This window comes from Aspergillus nomiae (genome assembly GCF_001204775.2).
Source record: "Aspergillus nomiae NRRL 13137 chromosome Unknown contig00056, whole genome shotgun sequence".
Lineage (NCBI taxonomy): Eukaryota > Fungi > Ascomycota > Eurotiomycetes > Eurotiales > Aspergillaceae > Aspergillus > Aspergillus nomiae.
This window is the reverse complement of record NW_015378111.1, coordinates 1-25,573: the sequence shown is the minus strand read 5'-3', so window position 1 is coordinate 25,573 and position 25,573 is coordinate 1. Positions and strand designations below refer to the sequence as shown.

General features: G+C 48.4%; 9 protein-coding genes across 9 annotated transcripts; 5 read left to right on the top strand and 4 right to left on the bottom strand.

The window, feature by feature from the left end:
* Positions 1-173: 173 nt before the first annotated feature.
* On the top strand, positions 174-2,933 carry ANOM_002497 (putative chromosome segregation protein BIR1; the record flags this gene model as incomplete). Its single annotated transcript, XM_015547754.1, has 4 exons — positions 174-418; positions 481-777; positions 835-944; positions 992-2,933. The coding sequence occupies exons 1-4, from the start codon at positions 281-283 to the stop codon at positions 2,931-2,933; spliced, it is 2,487 nt and encodes an 828-aa protein (XP_015409223.1). The 5' UTR covers positions 174-280.
* A 307-nt stretch (positions 2,934-3,240) lies between these two features.
* Positions 3,241-7,628, bottom strand: ANOM_002496 (U4/U6-U5 snRNP complex subunit SNU23; the record flags this gene model as incomplete). Its single annotated transcript, XM_015547753.1, has 7 exons — positions 7,449-7,628; positions 6,641-7,394; positions 6,011-6,584; positions 5,847-5,955; positions 4,904-5,790; positions 4,271-4,845; positions 3,241-3,905 (listed from the first exon to the last, which is right to left on the bottom strand). The coding sequence occupies exons 1-7, from the start codon at positions 7,599-7,601 to the stop codon at positions 3,241-3,243; spliced, it is 3,717 nt and encodes a 1,238-aa protein (XP_015409222.1). The 5' UTR covers positions 7,602-7,628.
* A 2,731-nt stretch (positions 7,629-10,359) lies between these two features.
* ANOM_002495 (uncharacterized protein) lies at positions 10,360-10,808 on the top strand (the record flags this gene model as incomplete). The annotated part of the gene is made up of 2 exons (XM_015547752.1): positions 10,360-10,724; positions 10,778-10,808. The coding sequence occupies 2 exons, from the start codon at positions 10,360-10,362 to the stop codon at positions 10,806-10,808; spliced, it is 396 nt and encodes a 131-aa protein (XP_015409225.1).
* Positions 10,809-11,001: 193 nt separating this feature from the next.
* ANOM_002494 (uncharacterized protein) lies at positions 11,002-12,742 on the bottom strand (the record flags this gene model as incomplete). Its single annotated transcript, XM_015547751.1, has 5 exons — positions 11,002-11,361; positions 11,421-11,709; positions 11,758-11,824; positions 12,060-12,306; positions 12,365-12,742. The coding sequence occupies 5 exons, from the start codon at positions 12,740-12,742 to the stop codon at positions 11,002-11,004; spliced, it is 1,341 nt and encodes a 446-aa protein (XP_015409224.1).
* Positions 12,743-13,573: 831 nt separating this feature from the next.
* ANOM_002493 (uncharacterized protein) lies at positions 13,574-14,030 on the bottom strand (the record flags this gene model as incomplete). Its single annotated transcript, XM_015547750.1, has 2 exons — positions 13,574-13,646; positions 13,696-14,030. 2 exons carry the CDS (start codon positions 14,028-14,030, stop codon positions 13,574-13,576), a joined length of 408 nt encoding a protein of 135 aa, XP_015409227.1.
* Positions 14,031-16,443: 2,413 nt separating this feature from the next.
* On the top strand, positions 16,444-16,984 carry ANOM_002492 (F-box domain protein; the record flags this gene model as incomplete). Its single annotated transcript, XM_015547749.1, has 2 exons — positions 16,444-16,913; positions 16,969-16,984. 2 exons carry the CDS (start codon positions 16,444-16,446, stop codon positions 16,982-16,984), a joined length of 486 nt encoding a protein of 161 aa, XP_015409226.1.
* Positions 16,985-17,451: 467 nt separating this feature from the next.
* On the bottom strand, positions 17,452-19,693 carry ANOM_002491 (fungal specific transcription factor domain-containing protein; the record flags this gene model as incomplete). Its single annotated transcript, XM_015547748.1, has 5 exons — positions 17,452-17,819; positions 17,867-18,159; positions 18,226-18,646; positions 18,716-19,550; positions 19,616-19,693. The coding sequence occupies 5 exons, from the start codon at positions 19,691-19,693 to the stop codon at positions 17,452-17,454; spliced, it is 1,995 nt and encodes a 664-aa protein (XP_015409229.1).
* A 1,840-nt stretch (positions 19,694-21,533) lies between these two features.
* Positions 21,534-23,451, top strand: ANOM_002490 (cytochrome P450; the record flags this gene model as incomplete). Its single annotated transcript, XM_015547747.1, has 7 exons — positions 21,534-21,729; positions 21,792-21,921; positions 21,971-22,162; positions 22,211-22,362; positions 22,420-22,664; positions 22,724-22,995; positions 23,049-23,451. 7 exons carry the CDS (start codon positions 21,534-21,536, stop codon positions 23,449-23,451), a joined length of 1,590 nt encoding a protein of 529 aa, XP_015409228.1.
* Positions 23,452-24,011: 560 nt separating this feature from the next.
* ANOM_002489 (putative L-cystine transporter) lies at positions 24,012-24,909 on the top strand (the record flags this gene model as incomplete). The annotated part of the gene is made up of 2 exons (XM_015547746.1): positions 24,012-24,479; positions 24,544-24,909. The coding sequence occupies 2 exons, from the start codon at positions 24,012-24,014 to the stop codon at positions 24,907-24,909; spliced, it is 834 nt and encodes a 277-aa protein (XP_015409201.1).
* Between the last annotated feature and the right edge of the window lie 664 nt (positions 24,910-25,573).

Sequence of the window (25,573 nt, the reverse complement as noted above, 5' to 3'; positions counted from 1 at the left end):
GGCCGGAAGGTCTGACGTACTCGCTCGGCAGGTGTTCTCGGCCTATCGAGATTACCCAGCGACCGCCCGCGCCACAACCCGCACGCCACACCACGTCACGTGGCGCCGTATCTCCGCGGGCGCGTTCCCGATGGCTCGACCCAAACAAGACAGTAAACAGAGGGACCCTCACGCTCTGTCCGTCCTCTCGTGCGAGATCGTGTACCTTTAAGAGGTAAACCTATATACATTGTGATCCTGGGACCCTCATCACACCTGATGGTCCGCTGATCCCGCGACAATGGCCGACGAAATGGAGACGTTCGCTGCCCGCCTTGCCAGCTTCGATCTGGTATTGCACCCAGAGAAACGAAGAACATCGAGCGCAAAGGCCGTTAAACCTATTGCTTGGCCTCACCGCAGGCCATCGCCCGCTGAGGTATATAGAACTTCCTAACTACAATCCTTGCCAATCAGAAAACTAACCCTTGATTATTGTAGTTGGCGCATGCGGGCTTCTACTACAATCCCTACGAAACGAACCCAGATAACACAACATGCTTTCTGTGTCACAGAGCGCTCGACGGATGGGAGGAAGAAGACAACCCAATAACTGAGCATCTTAAGCACGCGAATGATTGCGGCTGGGCCGTGATGATGGATATCCAACAACACAGCTCAAACCCCGCTGAGATAGAGGATCCCACAAGTGACAAGATAAGAGAGGCGAGACTAGCCACCTTTGGCACTTCATGGCCGCATGATGGGAAACGCGGCTGGGTGTGTCAGTCGGAAAAGGTATGATATCTTGGCGTGACTTTTCCCGGACTCCATTTGACGACGGTTCTGTGCCAGATGGTCGACGGAGGGTGGTATTTTTGCCCTACTGAAGAGAGCAATGACCTAGCAAGCTGTGCATACTGCAAGTTGTCCCTCGATGGGTGGGAACCCAAGGACGATCCCTTGTGAGTGCTTATCGCTCCTTCCTTTTTAGCACAACTAACCCCTCCAGTGATGAACATTACCGTCGTTCCGCGGACTGCTCGTTCTTCGTCTTTGCTCAGCCCCCGGGTAAGAAAGGCAAAGGCCCACGTTCGAAAAAAGGACGTACCTCCAAGGCGTCTCGTCTTTCAACCCAATCAACTGCTTCGGAAGTTATCTCGGAAATTGAAGATCCCATGGACCAGAGTACTATCTCGCAGCCAGCTACCAAGGCAAAAGCAACCAAAAAGTCATCCAAACCAAAGTCAAAGAATGTGAAGTCTAAAGTGGAAGAGGCGGCGGAGACCGACAGCCAGATGGATATTGATACAGCCGACTATAGCCAGCCCGAGCCCCCCAAAACAAAACGAACCACTCGTGGAAAGAAGAGGACAAGCGACCAAGTAGAAAGGGAAGAAGTCAATGTAATTGGCACGGAGAATTTTGAGGAAGCCGAACCACCCACTAAAAAGCGGGCCATAAAGTCGCGAAACAGCACTCAACACGACGGCAATCAAAACGAAGAAGTCGTCGTGGACACACAGCCGGAAGAGAGCATCCCAGAAGACGAGCCCAAAACTGGTCGCGGAACCACGAAGAAGAAAGCATCCTCAAAGAGCCGGAAAGCCTCTAGCGGCTCATCCACGTCTAAAACCGCTTCAAAATCTCGCCTACCTAATGACGACGAGCTTGACGCAGCACTTGTGGCCGATCTAGAACAGCCTGAAACTGAAGAGCAAAGCCTGCCGGTTGTACAGAAGCCATCGAAAAAGTCTAAGTCCAAGAAGAAGCAGAAGACAACGCCAGAGCCGCAGGAGGTGGTCGACCATGTCGGGGAGGAAGAGACCCAGACAGGCAAAGAATTGCCTGAAGAACCCGAAGAGTCTGGGCCTAGGCCAGCAGCCCAAGAGGATAAGCCGGACCATGTCAACCCCACGCGCAACTCAAGGGGCTCTAACATCCGCGAGCCAGAGACGGACCTTGGCACAGAGAAAGCAACGAAGACACGGAAGCGGTCAGGAGCAGCCGAAACGTCAAAGGATGACATAGATGCTAGGGTTCACGAGTCGTTTGTTTCAGTGGAGATCCCAGCTAGAGTTCCTACTCCTGTAAAGCAGCCCAAAGGGGAACCCAACGACAAGGATCTCAAGAAGAAGACTAAGCAGAGGTCTTCCACGGAGAAGGCCAAGAAATCGAAGAAAACGAGCAAAGCAGAGGCTCTTGAGCGCGAAGAAACCCCTACTCAGCAAGATATGGATCCCAAACACAGCCCCGAGGTCTCTTCAGCCGATCATGACCTTTCCGAGCAGAAGAGACCACAAGAGCCGCAAGAACAAGAGGCTGAGCAACCTTCCACACGGCGCAGATCATCAAGAGTGCCCCCAAAGACGGCGGAGAGATATAGCGATATCCCCGAGGAAAAACAGTTTGCTAGGACACTTGCAGGATCGCGGGGCTCAGATAACCATAGAATGTCAGACTCGGCTGACCAAGGCAATATGTCGCCTCTTCCTGCTTCGAAGAGCACACCGTCCCTTTCGCCGCAGTCTTCCGATGCTGAGAACCAGCCACCATCTCTGAAGCCCTCTGCAACGCGGACCCTGGTAGGATCACCATCCAAACAACAGACAGTTCGAATTCCACTAGCGCCCAACACCCCTTCGCCGTCGAAGCGTAGTGCCAATGCCGGGGGCCTGCACACGACCCACCCGTGGAACCCTATCGATATTGATGAGATTCTCCTTGCTGGAACCAGTGACAAAGAGAACGTTGATTTAAGTTCGGCACTGAAGGACGTGAAGGGCGATCTGACAAGCCCGGAGAAAAAGATGTCTGTTGAAGAATGGATCAAATGGCAAGCCAAGAACGGGGAGGAGAAATTGAGGCAAGAATGCGAGAGGCTAGTCGGGCAATTCGAGAGGGAGGGCGCCCGTGCAATGCGAGTACTGGAGGGAATTGAATGCATTGATTGATTTCGAATTTCGTTTATGGGATTTGGCTGGCTGGGAGGAGTCAAGGCATGTAATATGGGCGTTGGATATCCTTGTTTATTTATTTATTTCTTTTTTCTCTTCACGACCGGTACAACTATTATTTTCATGCAATTTCGCTAAATAACAGCGCGATATATGAACGTGTTTTCTTGATTTGAGATCCAATTGAAGGACCATAAAATGCCCAGACCGAAACCAGAACGCCGAGGGTATACTGCAACTTTTATCGACCATAAAGCACCCATCCATGTACAAGCCAGCACGTCCCAAAACGAACCAAAAGAACCTATTCATGCGATGATTCCAGCCGACCCTCCCAGCTGTCTTCTTCCTGCTTAATCCCGTCTCCACCTTTGCGCCGCTTCTCATTCCGCTTCCTCCTCTTCTCCTCTCGTTCCTTAGCCTCCTGCTCCTCCCTCTCTTGAAGCCTAGCCCCGAGGTCAAGCTGCCAAGCCCTCCGTTCCTCCTCCTCTCGCACCCGCTTCTGATGTGCAAGCAACCGTAACCGCTGCCGCACATCCTCAACAGTAGCCCTTGTCACTTCGCCACTCTGCCCCGTCGCGATCAAATGCTGCTTACTATTCAAATGCTCCACAAGCTGCAAGTTATCCTTGAAAGTAAGATCACAGTCCCCACAGTAGAAACCGGCTCCCCGGCCTCTCTTGCCCACCGCTGACCCAGCCGCCACAATCGTGGTCTTGCCCACCATCGACGCCACATCTAGTCGCTGTTTTCGGGATGTCGTGGCCTCCAAAGAGCTGTAGTCGACCGGCGCGTGCCATTTTTTGCCGAGTAGCTTGGCTTCATACCGTGCTTTGGATTCTTCTTTGCGTTTGCTTTCTTCGTCTGCGGCTTTTTTGGCGTATTCTTCTCTGTCCCAGGTTTTGCGGAAGGCGGTGTCTGATGTCGCTGCGGTGGGTTTGGACATTTTGTCTTTTGATACTCTTCGTTCTTAGATTTTGGTTGTGGGTGTCTTGGGTGAGGGTGCAAGGTTGTGGCTTTTTGGGTATAGTGTAGCTATTGGGGTGGGTTCGTTTTGATTGAGATCATCGATGGATTGAATGATGGATATGGTACAGAAATTATCAAAGGCGGTAAGCGGTGAGTGCAGCGTACCACGTGATATATCTAATCTTGTGACCAGTTTTCTTGTTTGGGAATAGCGTTAGTATGCCACCATCCAAATGGAGTTTAGGGTGCTATTTACTATGTGTTCCTGTATACCTACGACCTGCCATGTTGTAGCCAATATATGGAAGCGCAGACATACAATTTAACTCCAGACGCAACTGTGACTCTAGATTATGATTACGAACCACCGTAAGCTCGTTTCTCCAGCTTTTTGCCGATCTGACTGAACTCATCCCGCCACTTACCAACCCTATCCTCGTGCTCGAATGGATCCTTATTAATCCATTCCAGGTCAATATGTATTTCCTTGGACAGGGTAATAGTTCCCTCAACTGGCTCTCTGAGGCCTTCCAATAGCCCGGGACCAGCGGCCGATGCAGTCTTCGAATCAGCCCACACCTTGACCTTGTATTTCTTGTGGGCCTGGAAGAAGAAACATGCTGGCAGCTCACTTTTGGACGTTGGGAATGGCTGCATGGAAGCTTCAGGAACCTCTGTCAACGCTAGAATAGCGCCTCTCTCGGCATGATCCCGGTTGAGCGAAGAGGCTAGTTTATCATCCAGTTTCACATTGCCGGCTGAGAATGTAGCATTAGGTGCTTGCAGGAGCATGTGTGAGATGTGCCATTGCTTCCCTGAGCCGTAGAGGTAGAACGGCATATAATCTTCGGGATAATTTGTTTCTCTGTTGGCGGAGTTGAGAGGGCGGCTCTTGACCACACACTTCAATCTCACGGGAGTGGAAGTGCGGACCGGACCACTATGGTGTTTGTTAGATGTCATACTGCAGGTAACTGCTAGAGGGGCATAGGACTCACCCATAGTGTGTATATATGGTCCCTTTGAAGCTCACTGGGTTACCTCGCTCGCATTCACTCACCACCTGCTGGAGATCGATTTCTACGGATGATTTGAGGAAGATAGGATCTTCGGGATTGGACTCCCGGATCTCAGCATAGTCTGACTTTGCGTGGTCTTCAAGCTCCACGGCCAGAATGATTTGTTGTCGGTGCTTGCCCAAGTGGAACGACGGTTGATAAGCCAAGAAAATCTCGTCCGTTCCCTGCATCACAAATCGGTGGATAGCCGGGCCTCTTGCATTACGCTTGCGGCAGAGTCTGACTCCATCTTCGACCACTGAGCGGAAGTAGTCCACCATCGTACTAATAAAATCGTTGTCGGTGGGGAATGGGCTCATGACAACATTTCTTAGTACAAAAAGCGGTCGATCGCACTGTGGAAGACCGAGTCTTCTTTTAAACTCCTTGGCACACTTGCCATATAGCTCGTTGGTGAACTCAGTCGACGTCAAATAGAACGGGATTTTGGTGGGGTCCTGGTCTGGCGAACAGATAGAGAGGCGCTCAACGACATGTCTTGTGAGATAGTTGGCTTCTTCTATGTCAGTATTCCAGGTTCTGTCCTTGTCATCATACCGCCAGTTAAGTGCAAAGGCGTTAATATTCAGGTCTGAACCGAGGCCTCGGAGAAGTGTCATGAGCTTTTCCTCCGTTGGTTTGCCTACGTCGCTCTCAACAATGTCGCGATTACTTTTTGGGAGGATTTCCCGACGGATTCGTTCCTTTTCCTCTTCTACCGCCTGCTCGTTGAAGGGGTCCTTCCATTCTGAGGGGAGCTTGTGAAATGGAACGCACATGAAGTAGTCATCGTCTTTCGTGGTCATGGCAGCCCAGTGTGCTGAGAGCTGATATTAATTAGCCTTATATGAATTACCGGATACTTGTAAAGGTAGGGACCTACTCTGGTACATGTGAAGGATACTTCACTGAGTAGAGCGCCGTATCCTTGGGGATTGAGCCCGATACACTTGTTAGAGAGCCAGGTTGACATGGCTGCAGCACCAGGCTTACTACTATCTATCAGCTCCCTGGAAATGTGAAGTCACTGGCCTTGCATGAACATACCTGCCCTCAACACCGTAGATCCCCATTCCGGTCTCTGAACCCTGAGAGAGCACTGGAGCGGTCCAAGTGACGAGATATCTCATTCTTCCATCACGGTACACTAAGCTCCCACTGGGGTATGGGATATATCCTGCCTTATGCGGGTCCACAGTGATGGAATCCGCGTATTTCAGTGCGAGAAGGTCTTCTTGAGTTTCCAGCTTCAAGCTCAGGTCTGGAACAAAGCCCTCTGCACCACCATCAAAGCTATCCTCCGGATTGCTCACGCTTGGTCCCCGTGGCATGTCATACAAGTTCCGTGGAAGCATTGTGGCAAAGTAGCCTCCCCACGCAGCGTCAGCATGGACGAGGAATGACAGCCCTTTTGACTGGAAGCGCTGACGCATGGCTAGAATGGCACTTAACCGATCAACAGCCCCTTCTTCAGTTGAGCCAATGATAGCCACAACGGCATAAACCGCCTGGCCCTCGTCAAGGCACTGCTGCAGGCGCTCTTGAAGCACGTGGAGATTAATACGCGCAGCATCATCAACCTCAATGCCCTCAAACGCATCCGACCCAAGGCCAGTTATTGCTGTGGCTGTTAGTGACTGCTGCTATCGATAAAAGTCTACATATGGAGTAGCTCACCTCCGCCCTTGGGCCAAGAGTAGTGCCTGGTATTCGAAAGGAAATACTTGATTGGTTGTCTGACCTCGAATTCTCTTTCCAGAGCGTCTTTGCCCGTTGACTGTATGCTGAAATCCTGCAAGGCGGATTCCACAAATTTGGGCGAGATGCCGAACTGTTCATGCAATTCCTGTGGCAGATCTAGCACCGTATTCGGCCTCAGATTGAGCAGTTCCCACGTAGACAGATCTGCAAACGGCTTCCTTTCGCCTTTACAAGTGGTTACCATGAATCTGTCAGCCACGAAATTCAACGGTCCTCTCTTCTCCCGTCCATTCACAGCAACAGTCTCACTCATAGCTTTGCGAAGAGCCAACGGATAAAACTTCAGATTCCTAGCCACCCAAATGGACTCCAGGTTGGCCACAGTTCCACCAGAAGTGACATGGCCCCAGCCAGTGGGTACACCTTTCCTCGAAGGATCAATATTATACCCAAACAGATGGCACAGCTGCTCCCCGACCTCCATTTCCGCCACCGTGGTGAGAGGACTAGCCTCCAGCGCAACATTATTAGGGTTATAAACCATGGTCATGAAGTAACCCAGAAGCGCTGGCATGCTCAAGTCAGTGCACATGTGAGCCTGGTAACGAGGATTCCAGAACGGAATCGAGTGGGAGCCCATCAATTTGGCAGCCTTTTTCACCGCTTGAGCGAAGTTCCGTGTAATGCGCTGGAATTCCTCGGAACTTTGGATGCTAGATGTGATGAAATTCTACAGCTAATGAGCTTTGGCTTGGTGATCTTTGTCCGGAGAGAGGTATGGTACCTGGTCGCCTTTGAATTTGTATCTCTTGCGGGCATCTTCTAGCTCTTGGAGGATTGTGGATATGTTGTCCTTGAAGTACTTCATATTCTCGGCCTGAGGGCCTATGAAATAGGAGCTGATGGCTTGGTGAGTGAGGTCGCCGTGGTCAGACATTGTGACAACGGCTGCTATTGCGAATGACTAGAATCGATGATAGAGGAGTTGGACTGGTATGGTGGATTCCAGGAGGACTACCCAGTACTTATATTGCTCTTGCGCCCTCTCAGACAACTGGCTTTTCTTTGCCTGGGGCTATACGAAGTGGAGAAATCATAATCAGTGGCGATTATACTCTGTCACTGTGGAACTGCCATTGCAGAACTTGGACTTTACATCGGATGATTGGATACCTAGACAAGCATTGGGTCGTTGCGAAATGGCTAGCAGTGAGAGCGTTGGAAGCAGTGGGACAGATTGACAGGGAGCTCGTGGCATATCGATGGCGCTCACACACCCAATCATGTAGGAATATTATGAGGCTAGACATCTCTTTGTGTATAGTATGACGTTTTTTCCTGCAACGGCATTGATATCTACGCAGGGATCTCGGGGACTGCGAATCGCGGTAGATTGTCAGCACGGAACTGATGCCCTAGACACCTATTGCCTGACGCCCAATTATTTTCAAGTGGCTATACACAAATGAGAGATAGAGAGGACTCACTTTCACTGAGCTAGCCAATTTCAGGTTTCTAAGGGGTCTTTATCTTCGTTTCAGCGTTCGTGGCAAGGGAGGCAACACAAGTAAATAACGTTAGAAAAGCAGAGGGAATACCTTTGATCTATGCATAGCCCTGCAGATGCTAATTGAACAAAGCGAGGTATGACATAGCACTGTGGGGGCGTGGCGCAAATGTCTTATTCCGAGTCATAATATTCGAGTAGGGTTGCATTGAACTTCGGAGTAGAGGGAAATGAACAGTTATAGCACGCAATTGAGTCTTACTAAAGAGTGGCAAGCAAGCACTTCCTTGATTTCCAAGTGGGCCTGACAAGACGACAAGGGTTATACCAGGTTTAAGGAAGCGATAGCTATCGTTGTTCCTTGCCTGTCAAGACAAGGATTCATGCATCTTGCACATGCAGCGTTCAGCTCTTGGCAGTCTAAGAGCTCGTGTTTCTCATCCACAAGAACATGTATCTGATTCTGTCGAGCATGTCGTCACAGGTATTAGAGATCAAAGACTGGTCATATTGTGAGGCCTATTGAGAAAGCCATAAAAGAGCCATTATTTTCAACTTCTTTTTGCTGCTTTCAAGCGCACGGGGAGTACAGTTTGTGCTGGGCTGTCCTCATTTGCGAACATAGATCGCTAACGTTATCTTCTGGGATAGGCTGGAATATCTCCTTGGCATGATTCGTTTCCAATTCCCATCATCCGCCACTGGGGATGCAATTTCAATCTCGGGGTTGGGCTATTGTAGCTGGTCAGTATCAGCGGACATGTAAATCCCCGCAGCAATCTTTTATTGACGGCGAGGGGAGTAGTGGCTATAAGGATAATTTGGGTTGTAGACCTAGTGTTGAGTGTTGCTGGTGCGTTAGTTTGCGCCTCATTCATTCGAAATGTCTCTGTCTACCCCCCCATATATTTCTTTTTGAAGTAGTGAGGTCTCGGGAATCAACAGTGAGGCAAATTCATGGTAAGAACCAGGCTATACCATCTGGGAGCGCTGCTCTAGTGGATATGGAAGAAGTGCAACTGGAAGAGGTTGTGAAAGAGGGTTCGTCTGGTTTAAGCAAACAGAGAGAGAGCCTTCTACCTACGTGTTGGGCACCTGTCTATGTGCGCACTGGCCGTTTTTGGAAGCATGACGATATAACTTTCCAGGGCTAGTATGTCTCTAGTTGTTGACCAGGAGTTAAAACACACTCTTTGTATTCGACCCCTAAGTCGTCAAGCCCAGCGCATGACTTGTGGAATCAGAGGGGCTATGTCTACTTTGTGATGTACTAATATGCAAGCACTCCACGGAGCCTTACTTGATATGTAGTGACGCTTGAAGATCCGGAGTATTTGATAGGCAATGTTCAACAACCAGATAGCAAGAAGTAGGATGCTGGCCCTGTATGTAGGATTATCCCAGCTCTTGGCAATCTAAGAGGTCCTATTTCTCATCCATAAGCCATTATATCTGATATTGGATCCCTAGAGCAGAGGGATAAGAACCAAATATTGATATCTTTGCTATTCTACTACCAAAATAGCCATATTCTTTCCACATACCCCATTATTTCAGTCCAAGGGAAAAAAGACTTCCTGGATATTCTTCAGGCTAGTTTGATATTCAGAGGGCTTCAGGCGTCCTGCTCGCTTCGTGCAAGATTCCAAATATGAAGCGTTGTGAATTCCTCATAGCCGGAGTAATTGTCGCTTCGGCAATTAATTAGTTAGGGCGCCTGGACTGGCGTGATGAAAGGCCCCCGACATTGAATAGTTATTTTAATGCCGAAGTGGAGCCTCTAGGGTTAACCGATGTAGATCATTTCAGCCTGATTGCTATGCCAAGCAGGTCTCGGACCATATCAAGCCTATTACTCCGTAGTATCTGAATATTGGCGTGTTCCTGCGAGGGGATAAGGCCTCCCCGCCCCAATCTATAGTGCCTTGGCAGGACCATCATCTTCCTACTTCGGAGTATACGGGCTGTGTTTTGGGGGATGGTCGATGATCAAGTCCTTGTGCTGGTTTGTGTCTACTCAGCTGCTGGGCTGTGGACTTGGATAACACTACTTGCAGTTCTCAAGGAAAAAAGATATAAAAACCCCCCTCCTGACCGTCCACATTGTCCTAGCCATACTCACTTTCCTCAGCAACAACTCACAGTCTTCTCTTGCTTCTTTTCTTTCAAGCCAACTTTTTCAGTCAATATGCGCTTTCAAGCTCTCCCCGTTCTCGCCACCGTACTTGCAATTCCTAGCCTTGTCTTCGGTGCACCGAACTGTTACGAGTCAGGGTTCGATATATGGAAGACCGAAGGGGCAAGAAGTGCAGCCGCGCACGGAATCGACAAATACTGCAATAATCTTGCCCCTTCCACATGGACCCCGAGGACAGAGAGGCAGCAGTGTCTTGAGGTCGATGCGAGTCCGAAGAACGTCAATTTATGGATAATGAATGACGCTTCACATGATCTGAACCTTTCGATTGACCGGTGCAAGAAGATATTCAAGAAAATCGTGGATAGTTGCAGCCGTGGCGGTCATGATGAGACTAATGATGGGTGGTGGGCAGTGTGAGTTTTATCGCAAACACAAGAGAGACCGTTAGCTAACGTGGTGTTTTCAGGGCGTACCCTGATGATACGTGCCTCCGGTAAATCGACAGGCGCGGGGAACTTTGGGGATCGATGGGGAGGATACGTTTGTTGTGACGGTCGTTTACATATGGGCTGCTGATTATTCTAGGCAGGTGGCCAGTGTTGATTGCGAGTTAAATTCATTGTGTCCAATTGCAACGTCTTCATTTTGTGTTCAACTAGATTAGTTTTCTATCATAACGCTTCCTGCGAGCTACTTCGCTGCTCTCAGAGAAGCTCTTACAAGCAAAGGCTCCTTGAGGTCACTTATGCCCACACTAATTAATTCCGGAATCTTCCCGCTATATAGTCCATTACGGGCATCCGCACGCTCTTGCTCATTGGCTAGCTCAAACTTGAACTCTGCCAGTAACGTGCTCATCAACTTGTAGATGTTGGCTGTCGCAACGGTCTTCCCAATGCATTGGCGTCCGCCCAAGCCGAAATGCATCAGGTACCGCGCTTTAGCGGCGACGTCGTCTTTGTCCCACCGGTGGGGGTCAAATTGATTGTGGTCCTCGCCCCATACGCTTGGGTTATGGTGGAACGCATGGTTGCAGACAGCAACTGAAGTCTAGAATTCGATGGATGAGCTAACTAAGATTTTTTCAACCATGAAAATAGGTCACCTACCCCTTGTGGTAAATGATGTCCGGCAATCAGTACTCCCTCTGGAGCTATTACGTGCCGTGCTAGAGGCATTGTGAAGACTGGTGTGATGCGAAAGTTCTCACGCATGCAATTTCGGAGAAATGGTAATGAGGTCTCAGCGTCAGCAATGGAGTACGCCGCTGTTCCTTCGTCTAGTCGAGGAAGATTGCCGTCAATTTCCTTAACCAATTCTTCTAAGAATGCCGGATTATGGAGAAGATGATAGAACAATAACGACGTAGTGGCGCTAGTCGTGTGCGTCCCGGCAATTCTGGAACTCGTGTCAGCAACGCATGGACACTCTTCGAGGCAGACCTACATGAACCCAAAAGCCTCAGTCTCGAGATCAGTTTGCGTGAGTCTCGCACCTGTATCAGGGTCTTTTGCTAGGATCAGGTTTGTGAGGATATCCTTTCTTTCAGTGACGTCGGCCGTTGCATTACCACCATGTAGATGCTGGAGTCTGCGCTTGACACAACTTCATGCTAGGTCTGCACAGGCTTTGCGTCCACAAATCAATCGTTGGAGGCCATTGTGCGGCACAACGGGCAGAATCCGCTTCAACGTCTTGGTCATTATAGGCCATGCACCGGTCACAGCAGCAAGGAGACTATGTTCCACCACCGGGAACCAGGGATTCGTTATCGGCTTCCTGGACGCCAAAGGACTGGCTGAACGCCAGCTCACCCAAGGTATCAACTACGTAATGATGCAGAGCCTTCTTGAGATCGAACACATCCCCTTGGTGGCAATGACGTCTGATCTTTTCTTTCAGAATTTGGATGTTCAAGTCAAGGTAGGGTTCCATTTCCTTGACGTAGCTCAAGGAGAAGCTATGGGACATATGACGCCTTCTTATAGAGTGTATCTAAGCCATGTAATTAGCACAGCGTAGTATCAGTAAGCAGCTGCCCGGGGCTCCCTACCGCTTCATTGCGCATGCCGAATACATTTGGCTCCGCCGCGCCATATGCGTCATAAAACTCGGTCTTCGGCATCAGTCTCGAGCCTTTCTGGTAAATGGCCTGGATAGCGCTCTCCTCAGTGATACTGATTTTGTCCGGCCCATAGCGAACCACGGGACCATATTTGTCATGAAGCTCTGTCAGATGGTATGGTTGTTGCAAAGTCAGAAATTGATTAACTTGCCAGAGGTCTGTCAAGGACGCCAGGAAGGGCCCTGGATACATGGAGAGAGGATGGAGATAACGCCAGTAGATAATATATGTGCATATGAGAGCTGCAGCCAAGCCCATGAGAACGGTAGTTGGGCTGGCATTGGTTATCTCAGTAACAATCGCCATAACGCAGATTAGGCTTTATGTGTACTAGGAAGTAAGCCCAGTAGTTGATAGAAGAGTGCGGTGGGTTGTACTTATAGTCCATCGCCTTTGCATCTGCCCAAAATTTGAAGAGTCTAGCTTGTTTGGTGATCGTCTTTATGCATTCTTGATGGTGGATTGCGTGGCATCCATCTCCTTGCTTCGAGGATGGAGCATAATGGAGGCAACCGATTGGATCTGCACGGACGTGCAGCAAGCAACAAGTAACCAAGAAGCGGGGACTATGTCATATCGTGGGCCCCGTGGGGAAATCTGATTATCAACCGGGTTAGTATCTGTCTTAGGTGCATCCTCGCATATAGCCTGTGGTATAAATCCGCTGCTTCTCCAACTCCCCGGAAGATCCTGCCACAATATTGCGGGGTAGGGTTTTAACGGAAATACTCCGAGTACCCCAGTATATCGGGCATCTTGAGAATGATGTTCACGTCTTATGAGTTTCAACATAAACGTCTCAACCTTTGGACGTCCGTCCGAGCTGCAGGACGAGGCTCCATGTTGCGAAGTATCATGGATCGTGGGTTTGGTTTAACCCTAAATGAACACTCAGTCGTACCGGGTCCAGCCGATAACCTGTACTAGCTCACAGTATTTCGTAGCTCCACGAAACCAAAGGTTCCTATAAAGAGTAACAACATGAAACATATCCATAGTAGGGATTAAATGTCCGTCCATTATGTATTTCATATTCTTGTTCTGATATACGGTTCCATCATTTCATAACAGATCCAGGTTTATCGAGGTCTCTCAATTTAGCGTCAAGGCATGCCAGCGCCAGAGCCTTTAGCTATATTATTCTAGTCTACCTTCACGTATAGCCTGGATCAATGGGTTCTCGACTTGGATGACGCCGGTCTCTTGTAATCTGGTACCTGTTAGTTAGCAAGAAAAAATGGCACGGAAGAGTACCCCACCTTTGAAAGAGAACGAAGAGCCTTTCTGCTTCACGTTCCTTCTCTTCTATTGTCATCTCTGGAGCATTTTGTGGAGTTTCCATATCTCTTCTTTGCCCAGTGACTGGATTTATTTCATACTCGACCATATTTTCTATTGCAGGCGTAGCACTACTATCACCCTGTATATTCTGTCCTCTTTCCTCTCCAGCCACTTGTTCAGTTTCTTTGGTGTGGTCCGTGGAATCACTGGTATGATCCGTTGAGCCGCCAGGAGTACCTAGAGCCAACTGGTTCTTAAGGAGCGGTAGAAATCCTGAGGCATACCCATACCCAACATTGCGCACAAATTGCATTTCGTCATTCCCACATAGTTCGAAGAGAAGGGAAGGAATGAGCAGCCTCAGTTGACCTGTGCTTACTGAAGAAGAACACCTCAATAGTCTTGCTGATACTGAGTCACTCGTACCAATCACTCTTTCATGATCTTCCTTTGTCGGTAAAACAAGGGCTTGAAGGTGTGTTTTGAGCTTAGCGGAGATGCCTCGTGAGATGAGGAGAAGAGCTTGCACAAGGGGTGAGCCGTATCGGTCCAGGTCTTCATCGCTGTATACTCTAGTGGCGTTGTCAAGTATATCCACCAATCGATTCAGGTGAACTTCACTGATTAGCGTAGACGAAGAATCCCACGTATATTCTGGTATGAGGAAAACAAGGCAGTTGATTAGAGAGGATATTGGAGGTTGTAAGGGTGGTGACGGGATATCTAAAGTCTGGAGAAGTTGTAAGATATGTGGAAGACAGACGGAGAACTCAGAAGCTTGATTCGGGTATGAAGCTGCTATGTTACAAATCAGTCTCAAAACCTCATTGCAGGCATTTATCGTCACCGGTGTTGGAGGCTCAGTGGATGTGCCAGCAACAAGTGTAGCATGTCGCGATAGCTTCTATATCGGATAGTTCAGTACTGACATGCAACAAAACAAAATGGTTAATCAATATCGAAGGTGGCAAACCTACAGAGTATGTAACTTCTACGACTGTATGGACATCAATATCAAAGTTGTTAGTCCCATAGGTGCAGAGCAAAAGTAGCCTTGCTGAAAGAAACTCGTCGTCGAAGTCATTGCTCTAGACGAAGCAAGAAAGTGAAAATTGGAATTTTAAGTCCGTATCATAAATATTATTTTTCTTCTTTTGGGGAGATTACCTTCAAAAGCTGTATGGTTGCTCCGGGATATCCTTCATCAACAAAGAGTTGTCTTGTTTGCTCTGAAAGTAACAATAAGTTGCAAAGGCACCGTAAAGCAATATGGCTTGTATCTGTTCGCGGACAATTAAAACTGTAGTGGCAGAGGATAGATAGAGAGCGATTTGTAGAGAGAGGGCTCAGATCGCCGCCACCGGCAATATAGCTCCTAAGCTGCTCGAGTAACGTATAGAGACCTGTATATTGAGAATCGATAATTAGCCTTGATCGCGGATACCTTATTGTGATGAGCTATCAAGTGAATTAAACTCAGAGCTTACCATCGGACAAGACTTCTGGATAATTGGAATTAGATTCAAGCTGGTTAAGAGCTTCTTCAACGTCTCTCCTATTCCCTATAAAACGTTAGTGTGCTGAGTGTATCCCCCACTGATTCAAGGTCTCGAGGCAATGGGAAACTTATAAATGCATACTGAGATTGAGAGGTGGAAGGGTAGCCACCGGTTTGGTGCTTGATATGGCCTGCGATCCCATAGCAGTCCTGGCGAGATGTTGAATCTATTACAAGTGGGATGGCCTCATGAGGTTTGACTGAATAGTTACAACTTACAGTTTACTTAGAGCTACGTACTCCGTATGTGGCTTAGTGTTACTGGACGCCCCGGATTTAGAATTAGAAGTCTAGCCATTTACGTACTAGCGTATCTAGAGAACAGGTGGGCAGCACATGACCAAGTCGAAGGCAGAATGACAGATGCAAGGAGGACTGATTCATTGCTGACACTCCTGGATCTTACTGGGTATATGGTGTAGCTTGACTGGTTAGTATGGAAGCTTTCAGCCGCTATCGATCTTTTATATAGCGATGGCATTAGCGCAGCCTTCCCTGTCGTGAACGGTAGCTCCTTGCGCAAAGATATATCCTAGCGAATGCGACGTTCAACAGGCTCTAATCGGCATATTTTCTTGGGAATACGTTCAAGGATCATAATGGATATTCCTCTCAGAGCCCTAATTACAGTTAAAACAATGTACACATGTACATCGTTGGTTGGATCATCAAGGTTTCAGGAAAGCCAAATCACTCCAGCAGCAAGGATCTACATCCCTGGGCCACACCGTACCTGAATTTAAGAGTAAGACGTTCCTATTATTTCTACGCTCAAGCACTCTAATAACTTACACAATCCAACCTAGCAAAATAAAAATCTTACTCTTCAGCTCTACGATGTTGTCATAGCTCGACTGTGGCAGTGCTGCGCCTCCGCCATGCTGGAGAGCCTCGTCTGACACATCGCCGCAACCCTATCGACGATCACTAGATCCAAATCCTAAAACAATACCCAGAAACTAGAGATAAAAAGCCTCGTATTCCCCGAAACCTCCACCACATACTCCGCTATTTATATACCAGCCACGGTGGCCTGTTTCGACGCGTTAGGCAACCAACACCGTATCCATATACCGCGCAACGGAACCCTATTTAAACCGCGTATCCAACCATCACCCTTCACAACCTCAATATCAACATCTACATCTATATACCAACACAACCAACAATGGACGAAACCCCACCCCAGAAACAAAGCCAATCCCTCACCTCCCTCCCCACAGAGCTCCACCTCCACATCTCATCCTACCTCCCCTACCCCGACGCCCTGGCCCTAAAACACACCTCGCGCCACTTCTACGCCCTCGTCTACACCGGTGTCCACCTCAAAGTCGACTGGTTCGTCGAGCGCTTCGAGCGCAAGCTTGAATGTCCCATGGAGAAGTGCTCCTTCCGCACCGACGAGGCGTTCTGTAACCTGCGCATCCGCCGCATCATGGAGCGCAGACGACGGCATCTGGAGTGTCCGCGGCGGGCCGGGGGTTGTTTGGTGGTCGGGGGCAGGACGTGTCAGGCGGATTTGGTTCCGGGTTGGCTGAAGGGGAAGGGCGGTGTTGGGGTGGTTCTGGTGTATGGGAATGAGGTTTTGGTTCTTGGGGGGTTCTTTTTGGTGGTTTATTTGTTGTGGGGGTCGTTTGGGTGAGTTTTCTTCTCTTTTTTCTTCCTGGGTTGGGTGGAGGGCTGATTCTTGTAGGTGGTTTTCTGCGTGATTGTCTTTGGGATATGGTGTTGAGGTCGACGCTAGGCGTTGTGATCCTGATATACCGGGATGCCTGGCTACGTTTGGCTGCATTGATAACTTGAAGTGATTATTTTCTTATCAGCGGCATAGCGATGCATACTATGAGGATACGGACTTGTGTTGATGATTTTTTGGGTTAATTATGACGATGACACATATATACGAAACTAATGTATAATAATAATTCTCTCGGTGTCGATCTAGGGTCCCGGAGGAAGATAGACTATGACTCGGTGTATACAAATTGGAGTAGATTCATAATCACGATCCCGGAGTTCGGAATCTGGAATAATATATTTTAGTTAAATCAGACGTAGTCTGCGTCATATTTAGGTCAAATGAAACATATAAAAGACAGTATGAGCAACAGTCTGATACATGTCTCTCCTCACCTTACATTACGCAGCTCGAGTACCTCGGGCATTGCATACATCTTCAGAAGATAACATACTGATCAATCGATCCTCCAAACTCCAGCATATCCAAGAAATCCAAATCATCATTTTCGACCATGCACGTCCCCGAATCCGCCAATATATCTATTTCAGGCCCGGGGAGAGTTACCGCGACACGCGGCTCCAAAACCTCGTCGATGATGCTGGAGAATATTTTACTAGCGCGGTGAAAGAGCTCCTGGTTCGCAACGCCCGGCCGGGCCATCGACTCTAAATGCGAGATAAAAACGCTCAGATGGCGGATCAATTCAGATCGCGAGCCTGATAGGGGATTGGTCGACCGGTGCGAGCTTGTTTCTGGAGCGCCTTTATCAGAACCGCGGCACTGGGGAAGCCGTACAGGAGGTTCTGAATCTGAGTTAGCTTCATTTACAAAGTATCTGGAAAGGTGGTACGAACTGTCCACATGAAGTCTGGCCGAAGGTCTATCATATCTTCTCGCATGGCGCAGAAATCTAAAACGGTCGACAAGATGGTTGAGCTCACATCGAGTAAAGCAGAATAGGCCTTCGGGTCCTGCTGAACAAGGAGCCTTTGAATGAGGAAGTCGTTGTAAAGGTATGCGAGGTAGGATACAATAAGCATCATACGCGTCGTGTTGGACATGTTTTCATCCCGAGAATCTGGGCTGTAGTGCAACTGCTTCGGCATTGAATCCCATGTTTGATTACAACGCACAGAAATATCCCTTTTGATCCAATAACAGAGTTCTATGAGCTTGGAATTATCTAGGGGGATATATGCAGTGACTCACCTCAGCTTTTCGGCTGTCCCGCGGTTTTGGGTCTGTAGTGAGACTTCCAGAATCTCTTCGCGAAAGGTACTGACTAGGAATCGTTGCCGAAGAAAGGTAGATCGATGAAGGCTACCTTGGGTATTCCATCCATCGCTGTCCAAGCCCTGCAAGGCCAATTCCATGTCCGACTGACCTGCCTCCAACGAGGTATCATGGAGATCAAGAGGCAGTCGACAGTCTGAATGCCTTAATGAGATCCGCGGTGGTCTGCCAAGGAACGTCGCAATGCTCTTGTCGAGTTGATATGCCGCTGCAAAGAGCCTGCGGCGAGTCTCGACAAGAAATACTGGAAGAGAGTTTGACTGTTGGGAGTCTCTGTGCAACCCCAGCTCGAATACATGGGTTGACAGGTCCCCGAGCCTGCGCCACTTTGCGGAGCCTGGTACATATTAAACAACCATTCTCCAAGCTTGTAGTTGCTTTCGGTATCGTGAGGTGATTTACTCACTCGTATCACCATCTGCCACCTTTGACAATAGTAGAATTTCATACAGCATCCATATCGTTAGATCGTTGACTGGGGCAATGAGTTGGCAAATCTGCAGCACCGCATCACTAGCCGCCAGCATCTTCCGAGAGAACCGTTCACGAGCTGCCATTCCATTCAGTCTGGGGAATCTATCGTGAGCCAGGCCGAAAATACTAAGTCGGCCAGCTATCGCATAGAGAACGCCGAAGATCTCCAGGCGTAAATTGGACCCTGTAAAAAGCTCATGGAAATGACTTCCTGTCGTAGTCGACGATATGGGGAGCACATGCTTTGTGTTCTGAAGAACCCGCGCGACTTGTTCTGGTGGGCTTTTATGCAGTTGTGCTTCCTCAATCGTAACCTGTATTGAAGGTAGTGCGTTAAGAAGGAGCGATGGTATGACGGCCGCCTTGCTTAGTCCGTAGTATTCACAGACTATTTGTTTAATGGTTGGAAAATCCTGCAAGCATCGTAGTATTTCTGCTGTTCGCTGTATCCAGTACAAGGGCAATTCCGATGGGAATGCGGTTCCTGCGTCGTCCTGTAACCGTCGATCACTGGGACTAGAAACAAGCTCGTGGTCCTCTTCCAATGCTGCGACAAAGCTGGTCGGACCTAAGTAGCCAGTGGGCAAGGAGCGGGAAGTGATCAGCATATTCAGCCTATCGTCCTCGGTATTCGAAAATGTCGAAATCGGCGTGGACGCTGGTCCGGCACGCAACGGCCTAGAACCAGAGTCATCTTGCTCCAGAGTTGAAGGAGGGAGAGAATGCGTGCGCCCAGCGCCAGATAAGATGTCTTTTACAGTGATGTTCTTTGATCTCTGCGTCAATGGTGCTGGGTGATAGAAGCAGCTGGCTGTCCGGCGTTTCTTCTGACAACGAGAACAGACTGGGAGGCGATGATCACAACGGACTTTTTCCTTGCGGCAGGGTTCGCAGGAAGCGGGTTTTCCATTGCGACGACGGGAGTTCATCTCTAACTAATTATTCTCATGGCTTGGAGCTACTTCTAACATAGTAGTTGAATAGAGGAAAGAAAGAAGGGGCGGGGGCTGACATGATATTTTAGGGCTATTCTTGGGTTCGGAATTCATTCATCGGCATTCAGAGTTTATCCAGATAACCTCGCTCTTTAGGGTGTTATATTCGATTAATAGCCTATGCTACTGGATAAAAGACGAGAAAATAAAGCAGACAGAAGATAAATAATTCAATTTTTTACCAGAAAAAGCAAGTATGCAGACGAGATTCCTCATGGTAGGTCATCCCATAGGAAGAATTTTTGATGTTATAAAAGGTATGTATAACGTGGTACCTGAAAGACTTACTAATCCAATGGGCCTCTGGCGCAACGGTAGCGCGTTGTAAGTTCCCACTTAATCAAGCCAAGTCTTGAGAATTTATTCTAACATCGTCACAGCGACTCCAGATCGAAAGGTTATCCGTTCAAATCGGGTGGGGCTCACACCACATTTTTTTTGTTATTTTTCAATAATCATACATCATCATACCTTGTTGTAGTTAGAATCGTTGATTCAACCAAACACTGTGGTTAATTATAGTATATTAAAATTTGTTTTATTAAACACAATTGTTGTTTCACTTGAGAATTGTTCCTCGATCTATGCTAACAGAGACGTGATTAGCCCTAATGCGAGAGGTTGCTACTAAACACTATGACTATAGTGTTAAAACGTAAGATGGCCGTCTACGCCCGGTAAACAAGAATAGGAGTCCTCATAACCGTTAGATATGAGATATCGGCTTTCACGCTGAGTATCCCAGTGGTAGGCTTTCATGGATCTAGTTGTATAGGTGTATTACACTGCCAATACAGGCCTGTTGCACTGCTTCATCTTGATAAGTCTTTTCTTGTCTTGGCATAGGCTTTTCCTATCAGTGAACGTTTCTGTACTCTTAGGTAAAGACAAAGGCATTGTCCCAACCTGCCTAGAAAAGAGTGTGGTTCTTATAGTTGAGTACAGGACAGCTTGTCGAGTGGAGATTCGAGAATAGTATTTAGCCCTAATAGGAACTTGCTAAATAAAGTCCCTAAGAAGAGAACGAATGAGTATATTTTGCTAAGAATAAATAGAAATCCTCAATCTAAAATATACTATAATAGAACTAGAGGCGTTATAAGAAGTCGTTGACGTCGGTGTAGTGTCCACACCGATACTATGTTTCCCTCACCTGGTGCAAGTCGAGTTCAAACTACCTCGACCAACCATCTTCCAGAGGGTTGTCTCATGGATAAAGGCCTAATTCTTCATTGTACATTATAATGTTACACTAACTGAATGATAACAGTATTTTCAAAATTCTGCACAACAAAAATATAAGTGACTGACAAAGCCGTATGCACAGACGAACAAGGAACGACAGACCATGTAAGAAACCAAATCAGTCACGACACACCGAGAAAAAAGTGCCTAGTAAAACAGGTGCGATATCCCTCGGCTATAATGTCTTGTTTAGAACCCACAAGCCCCGTAAGCGAGCCGGTACTTTTGTCAGAAGAAGGTGAGGTTGTTCATCCCTGTCCTATACCCTTGCACCGGCCCAAACTCGGACCAGTGGCAAGCGCCATTTATTAATGCAACCCTACTAGTACTAGTAGTTTCTCTGCAGAGTAGCTGCACCTAGCGCCTTAAGAGTCTCAGATATAGACTTGTCGCCAGAGGTCGTTGCCCCTCTTGGACTTTTTTTTCCTTATAAGGAACTTAGGTTGCTTTGGATGCTCCCATGCTTTCTCTTAATCTTCTGTATTTGCTGTGTAGACGCGATAGCAGGATATGTCTTCTATAATTCTTGGCCTCGTCAGCGGCATCATATGTCTTTATTTTCTGAGATCTTTCTTAGCTAAAAAGAAGGCGCTTGGGCCACTCCCTCCTGGTCCCCAGCCAAAACCGATTATTGGGAATCTATGGGATCTTCCATCGCAGGGCACTCGGGACTGGTTGCACTGGTTAAAGCACAAAGATCTCTATGGTACTTACTCTCAGCGTCGGCATGTTGCAAAGATCCAAGAACTAAGAAAGAACCCTCAAAAGGCCCAATTAGCTCCGTCACCACCTTCGGTCAAACAATCATCGTCCTAAACGAAGCGCGTCTGGCATATGAACTCTTGGAGAAGCGGTCTGCCATACACTCGTCTCGACCACCATGCACCTTTGCCCGCATGTAAGCAGCATTCTTCCACTGTGCACAAGTTACGTGGCTGATAAAGAAGGGCCGGCTTCGGCGACATCATGACCGTTCTCGAGTACTCTGACCGATTTCGTACCTCACGTAAAGTGGCACACCAGCAGATCGGCTCCAATAGGGCTATCTCCCGGTTCAATCACATCCAGGATGCGGAGGTTTGTCGGTATCTTTTGAGGCTGCTTCGGGACCCCGAGAACTGGATCGATCATCTCAGGAAGTAGGTCTCTTTCCAAGCCAGAGGGATGGTAGAATAACTTGTCGTCAGGGAGACAGGTGCGGTTATATTGAAAATCACTTACGGATACACCGTTGAACCCCATGCGCGTGACCCTCTGGTTGATCTTGCGGACGACGCCATTGGGAAATTTTCTTCGGCGATGGTTCCAGGGACTTGGCTGGTGGATTCTATTCCTATTCGTGAGTCTTGTTTGCAATTTGGCTGCACAGTGGGGTGCTAACACGGTATGTTCATAGTGAGATACTTCCCTTCCTGGGCACCAGGCGGAGGCTGCACACGAGTAGCCGAGAGTTTTCGAACGGCTGCCAATGATCTAGTTGAGGTCCCGTATGCGTTCACAAAGCAGCAAATGGCCCGAGGGTGCAATGAGCCGTCCATCCTTTCGTACTATCTAGAAGGAGAGAATATCCAGCCGGGCTCGGAAGAGGAGCATCTTGTGAAGTGGGCTACTGGCACTCTTTACGGTGGCGGGTCAGATACAGTAAGTAACGAATGGCCACCAACTGTTTCAAGTACCTTGAGATTCTGATAAGCATATAGACAGTCTCCACGATGATGTGTGTCTTCCTGACAATGGCCTTATATCCGCATGTACAACGCAAAGCACAAGAGGAAATCGACCGGGTCGTCGGAACATCACGTCTGCCCGGGTTTGAGGACCGCGAGAACCTTCCATACATCGATGCTGTCCTTAAGGAGGCCCTCCGTTGGCATCCCATTGCTCCCATGGGTGTCGCCCACATGTCTACCGAAGATGATATGCTTGAGGGATATCATATCCCCAAGGGGGCAATTATATTGGCCAATATATGGTGTGTTAGATTTCGTATCCGTTCTTTCTTTTACTTACTAAACTTCACCGTAGGGGGTTCGCCCATGACCCCAACGAATACCACGACCCAATGACCTTCAAGCCTGAGCGTTTCCTGAGTGACAACGGCCACACGCCTGAGCATGATCCCCATTTCATCTCCTTCGGGTTTGGGCGTCGGGTGTGTCCCGGACGAAATCTAGCAGACTCAAATCTATGGCTTACTATCGCTCGCACTTTGGCTGCCTTCAACATAGCCAAGCCCATTCGCAACGGCAAGGAGGTGGATATCCAGCCAGAGTTCAAGCCCATGCTCATCAGTCATCCTGATCCATTTGATGTCGACATTAAGCCTCGTAGTGCAGGTCATGAGGAGCTGATTCGGGCTGGTGAGAAGCAGTATCCTTGGGAGGAGAGCCATGCGGAGGAATTGCGGAGGGCAATTGCCGTATCGTAGAGATATAAATTTGTTTCTCTGTCTCTGTCACTCTTGATTTATTTTTCTTCGTCTTCCTTATCAGCTGTTCGTCAATGCCTTATGTCACGTTGAATGGTTTAATACTGGCTGGATATCTTAATCTGATAACGAGATATCTTAGAAGAAGGAAATATATTTAGTTCGTGGGACAGTCAAGGTGTAGTACTGAGTATAAGAGAGTGTGCAAGGTAATATAGGCACCTCTGTATGATATAAGCCAACCGGGCTCTAAACCGCGGGGGACTACTGACTCCTTTCATCGGGTCGCCCTCTCAGCAACAAGATACTAGCCAGCCACAGCATTCTGACCGTGTGATGGCCATATGGATCATTGAACCCTTTTCAATCCTTATCCTTGTTCTCTGCTGTGTCGTTGATCAACCGTCCACCTCGTGAAATGTTCGATATCATGTTGCTGAATTCCGAACTCCGGGTCTATTCCGAACATGCTGATATTTCCCCCCAAGCTGCAATCGCCTCGCTTTTTCTTCTTCTTCAATCTCAATCGAGGACTAAATTCAGTTCATGTTGAGCCCTCCATGTTGAACAACACCTGGACACAAAGCATCTCCCAAGTCTTGGGCTGGGCCTATTTCGTCCTGTGGTCCCTGTCCTTCTACCCGCAAGTCCTGCATAACCACCGTCGCCGCTCGACGGAGGGCTTCTCCGTCGACTTTGCCCTGCTCAACCTCCTTGGATTAACCGCATACACCATTTTCAACGCCTGTTTCCTCTTTTCGCCGGTCGTGCGCGCCCAGTATGCTCAGCAACATCCCCAGAGCCCCGAACCAACCGTCCGATGGAACGATTTCATATACGCTCTCCACGGATCCCTGATCTGCTGCTGGATCAGCAGCCACTTCCTCTGCGCGCGGTTCTGGAACTTCAAGTCCAAGCCACAGCGGGCAAGTGTCTCGACTCTCGTAGTCATCTGGAGCTGCGTGGGGGTAGTCACCCTAGCCATTCTGTGGGCCCTAGTTTCAGCGTCGTGGGAATGGATTGACGTGGTGAGACAGCGCACCCCGACTAACGAAATCCACTAAACCGCTAACTGAGATATTTCGCATGGAGGTCTACATGGTCGGCATGATCAAGGTGTTCCTAACGGCCGTCAAATACACACCCCAGGTGGTGATGAATTACTGGCGACAGTCGACGGCCGGGTTTTCCATCGGAGCGATCCTGCTGGATCTGGCGGGCGCGGCGTTGTCGCTGATGCAGCTGGTGCTGGACTCCTCATTGCAGGCGGACTGGTCAGGCACTGTCGGCAATGGAGCCAAACTCCTGCTGGGGAATATCACCGTTCTATTCGATATCATCTTTATCTTTCAGCACTTTGTGCTGTATCGCGAGCGGCCGCTGAGGGGGAAGCAAGGGTTATCGGAGCACGATCCTCTCTTGGATAGTGGGAACGACTCAGTCATTATTTCAACATAGATGAACGTGAAGTGATATAAAGAGTAGGTTCGAGATGATCTTTCTCCCTGATGCAGGATATATGTCGAAGACGAAAGCTAGTACATTGAGAGGCCTAATCTATACAGTACATACCAGGTCGCATCTATTCAAGCTTTTGTGGTCCATTTGTAAGTTGAAACGGCCAATTACTTATGCTAGGTATCTGAGCACCCTCTTGGAGTATCTCCGAGCAGACGACTCGCCTGTTGGGGAGTCCGAGTTGGGATTCGCTCGTCGTACCTCCCGTGGTGACATCTTCTATATCGAATGCATAGCAAGACATTCTTCGGCTGTTCAACTTTCAGACATGTGGAAGGCTAGTGACAACATCTTATACCAGATAGAAGCTTAAGACTTTTCTCGATTGTGGCTAGTAGTAAAATTAAGAGTCTCTTGTACTACTTCTCTACGTACTTTGTATCAGAGACCACCACCCTAACCCTAAAAAGGCCTAGTCGCTATCCGTCACCCTAACCCGAATCCAGGCTAGCCCCCAACCCCAAAGATGATGACATAGAAATAGGTACCTACATTCCCTTAGGTACTACTCCATACCATACCAAAGGTACTTTTTACTTCTACTACTCCACCACAATCAATCTCCATACAACCAAACCAACATCTCAATCTCACACCAGCCAAA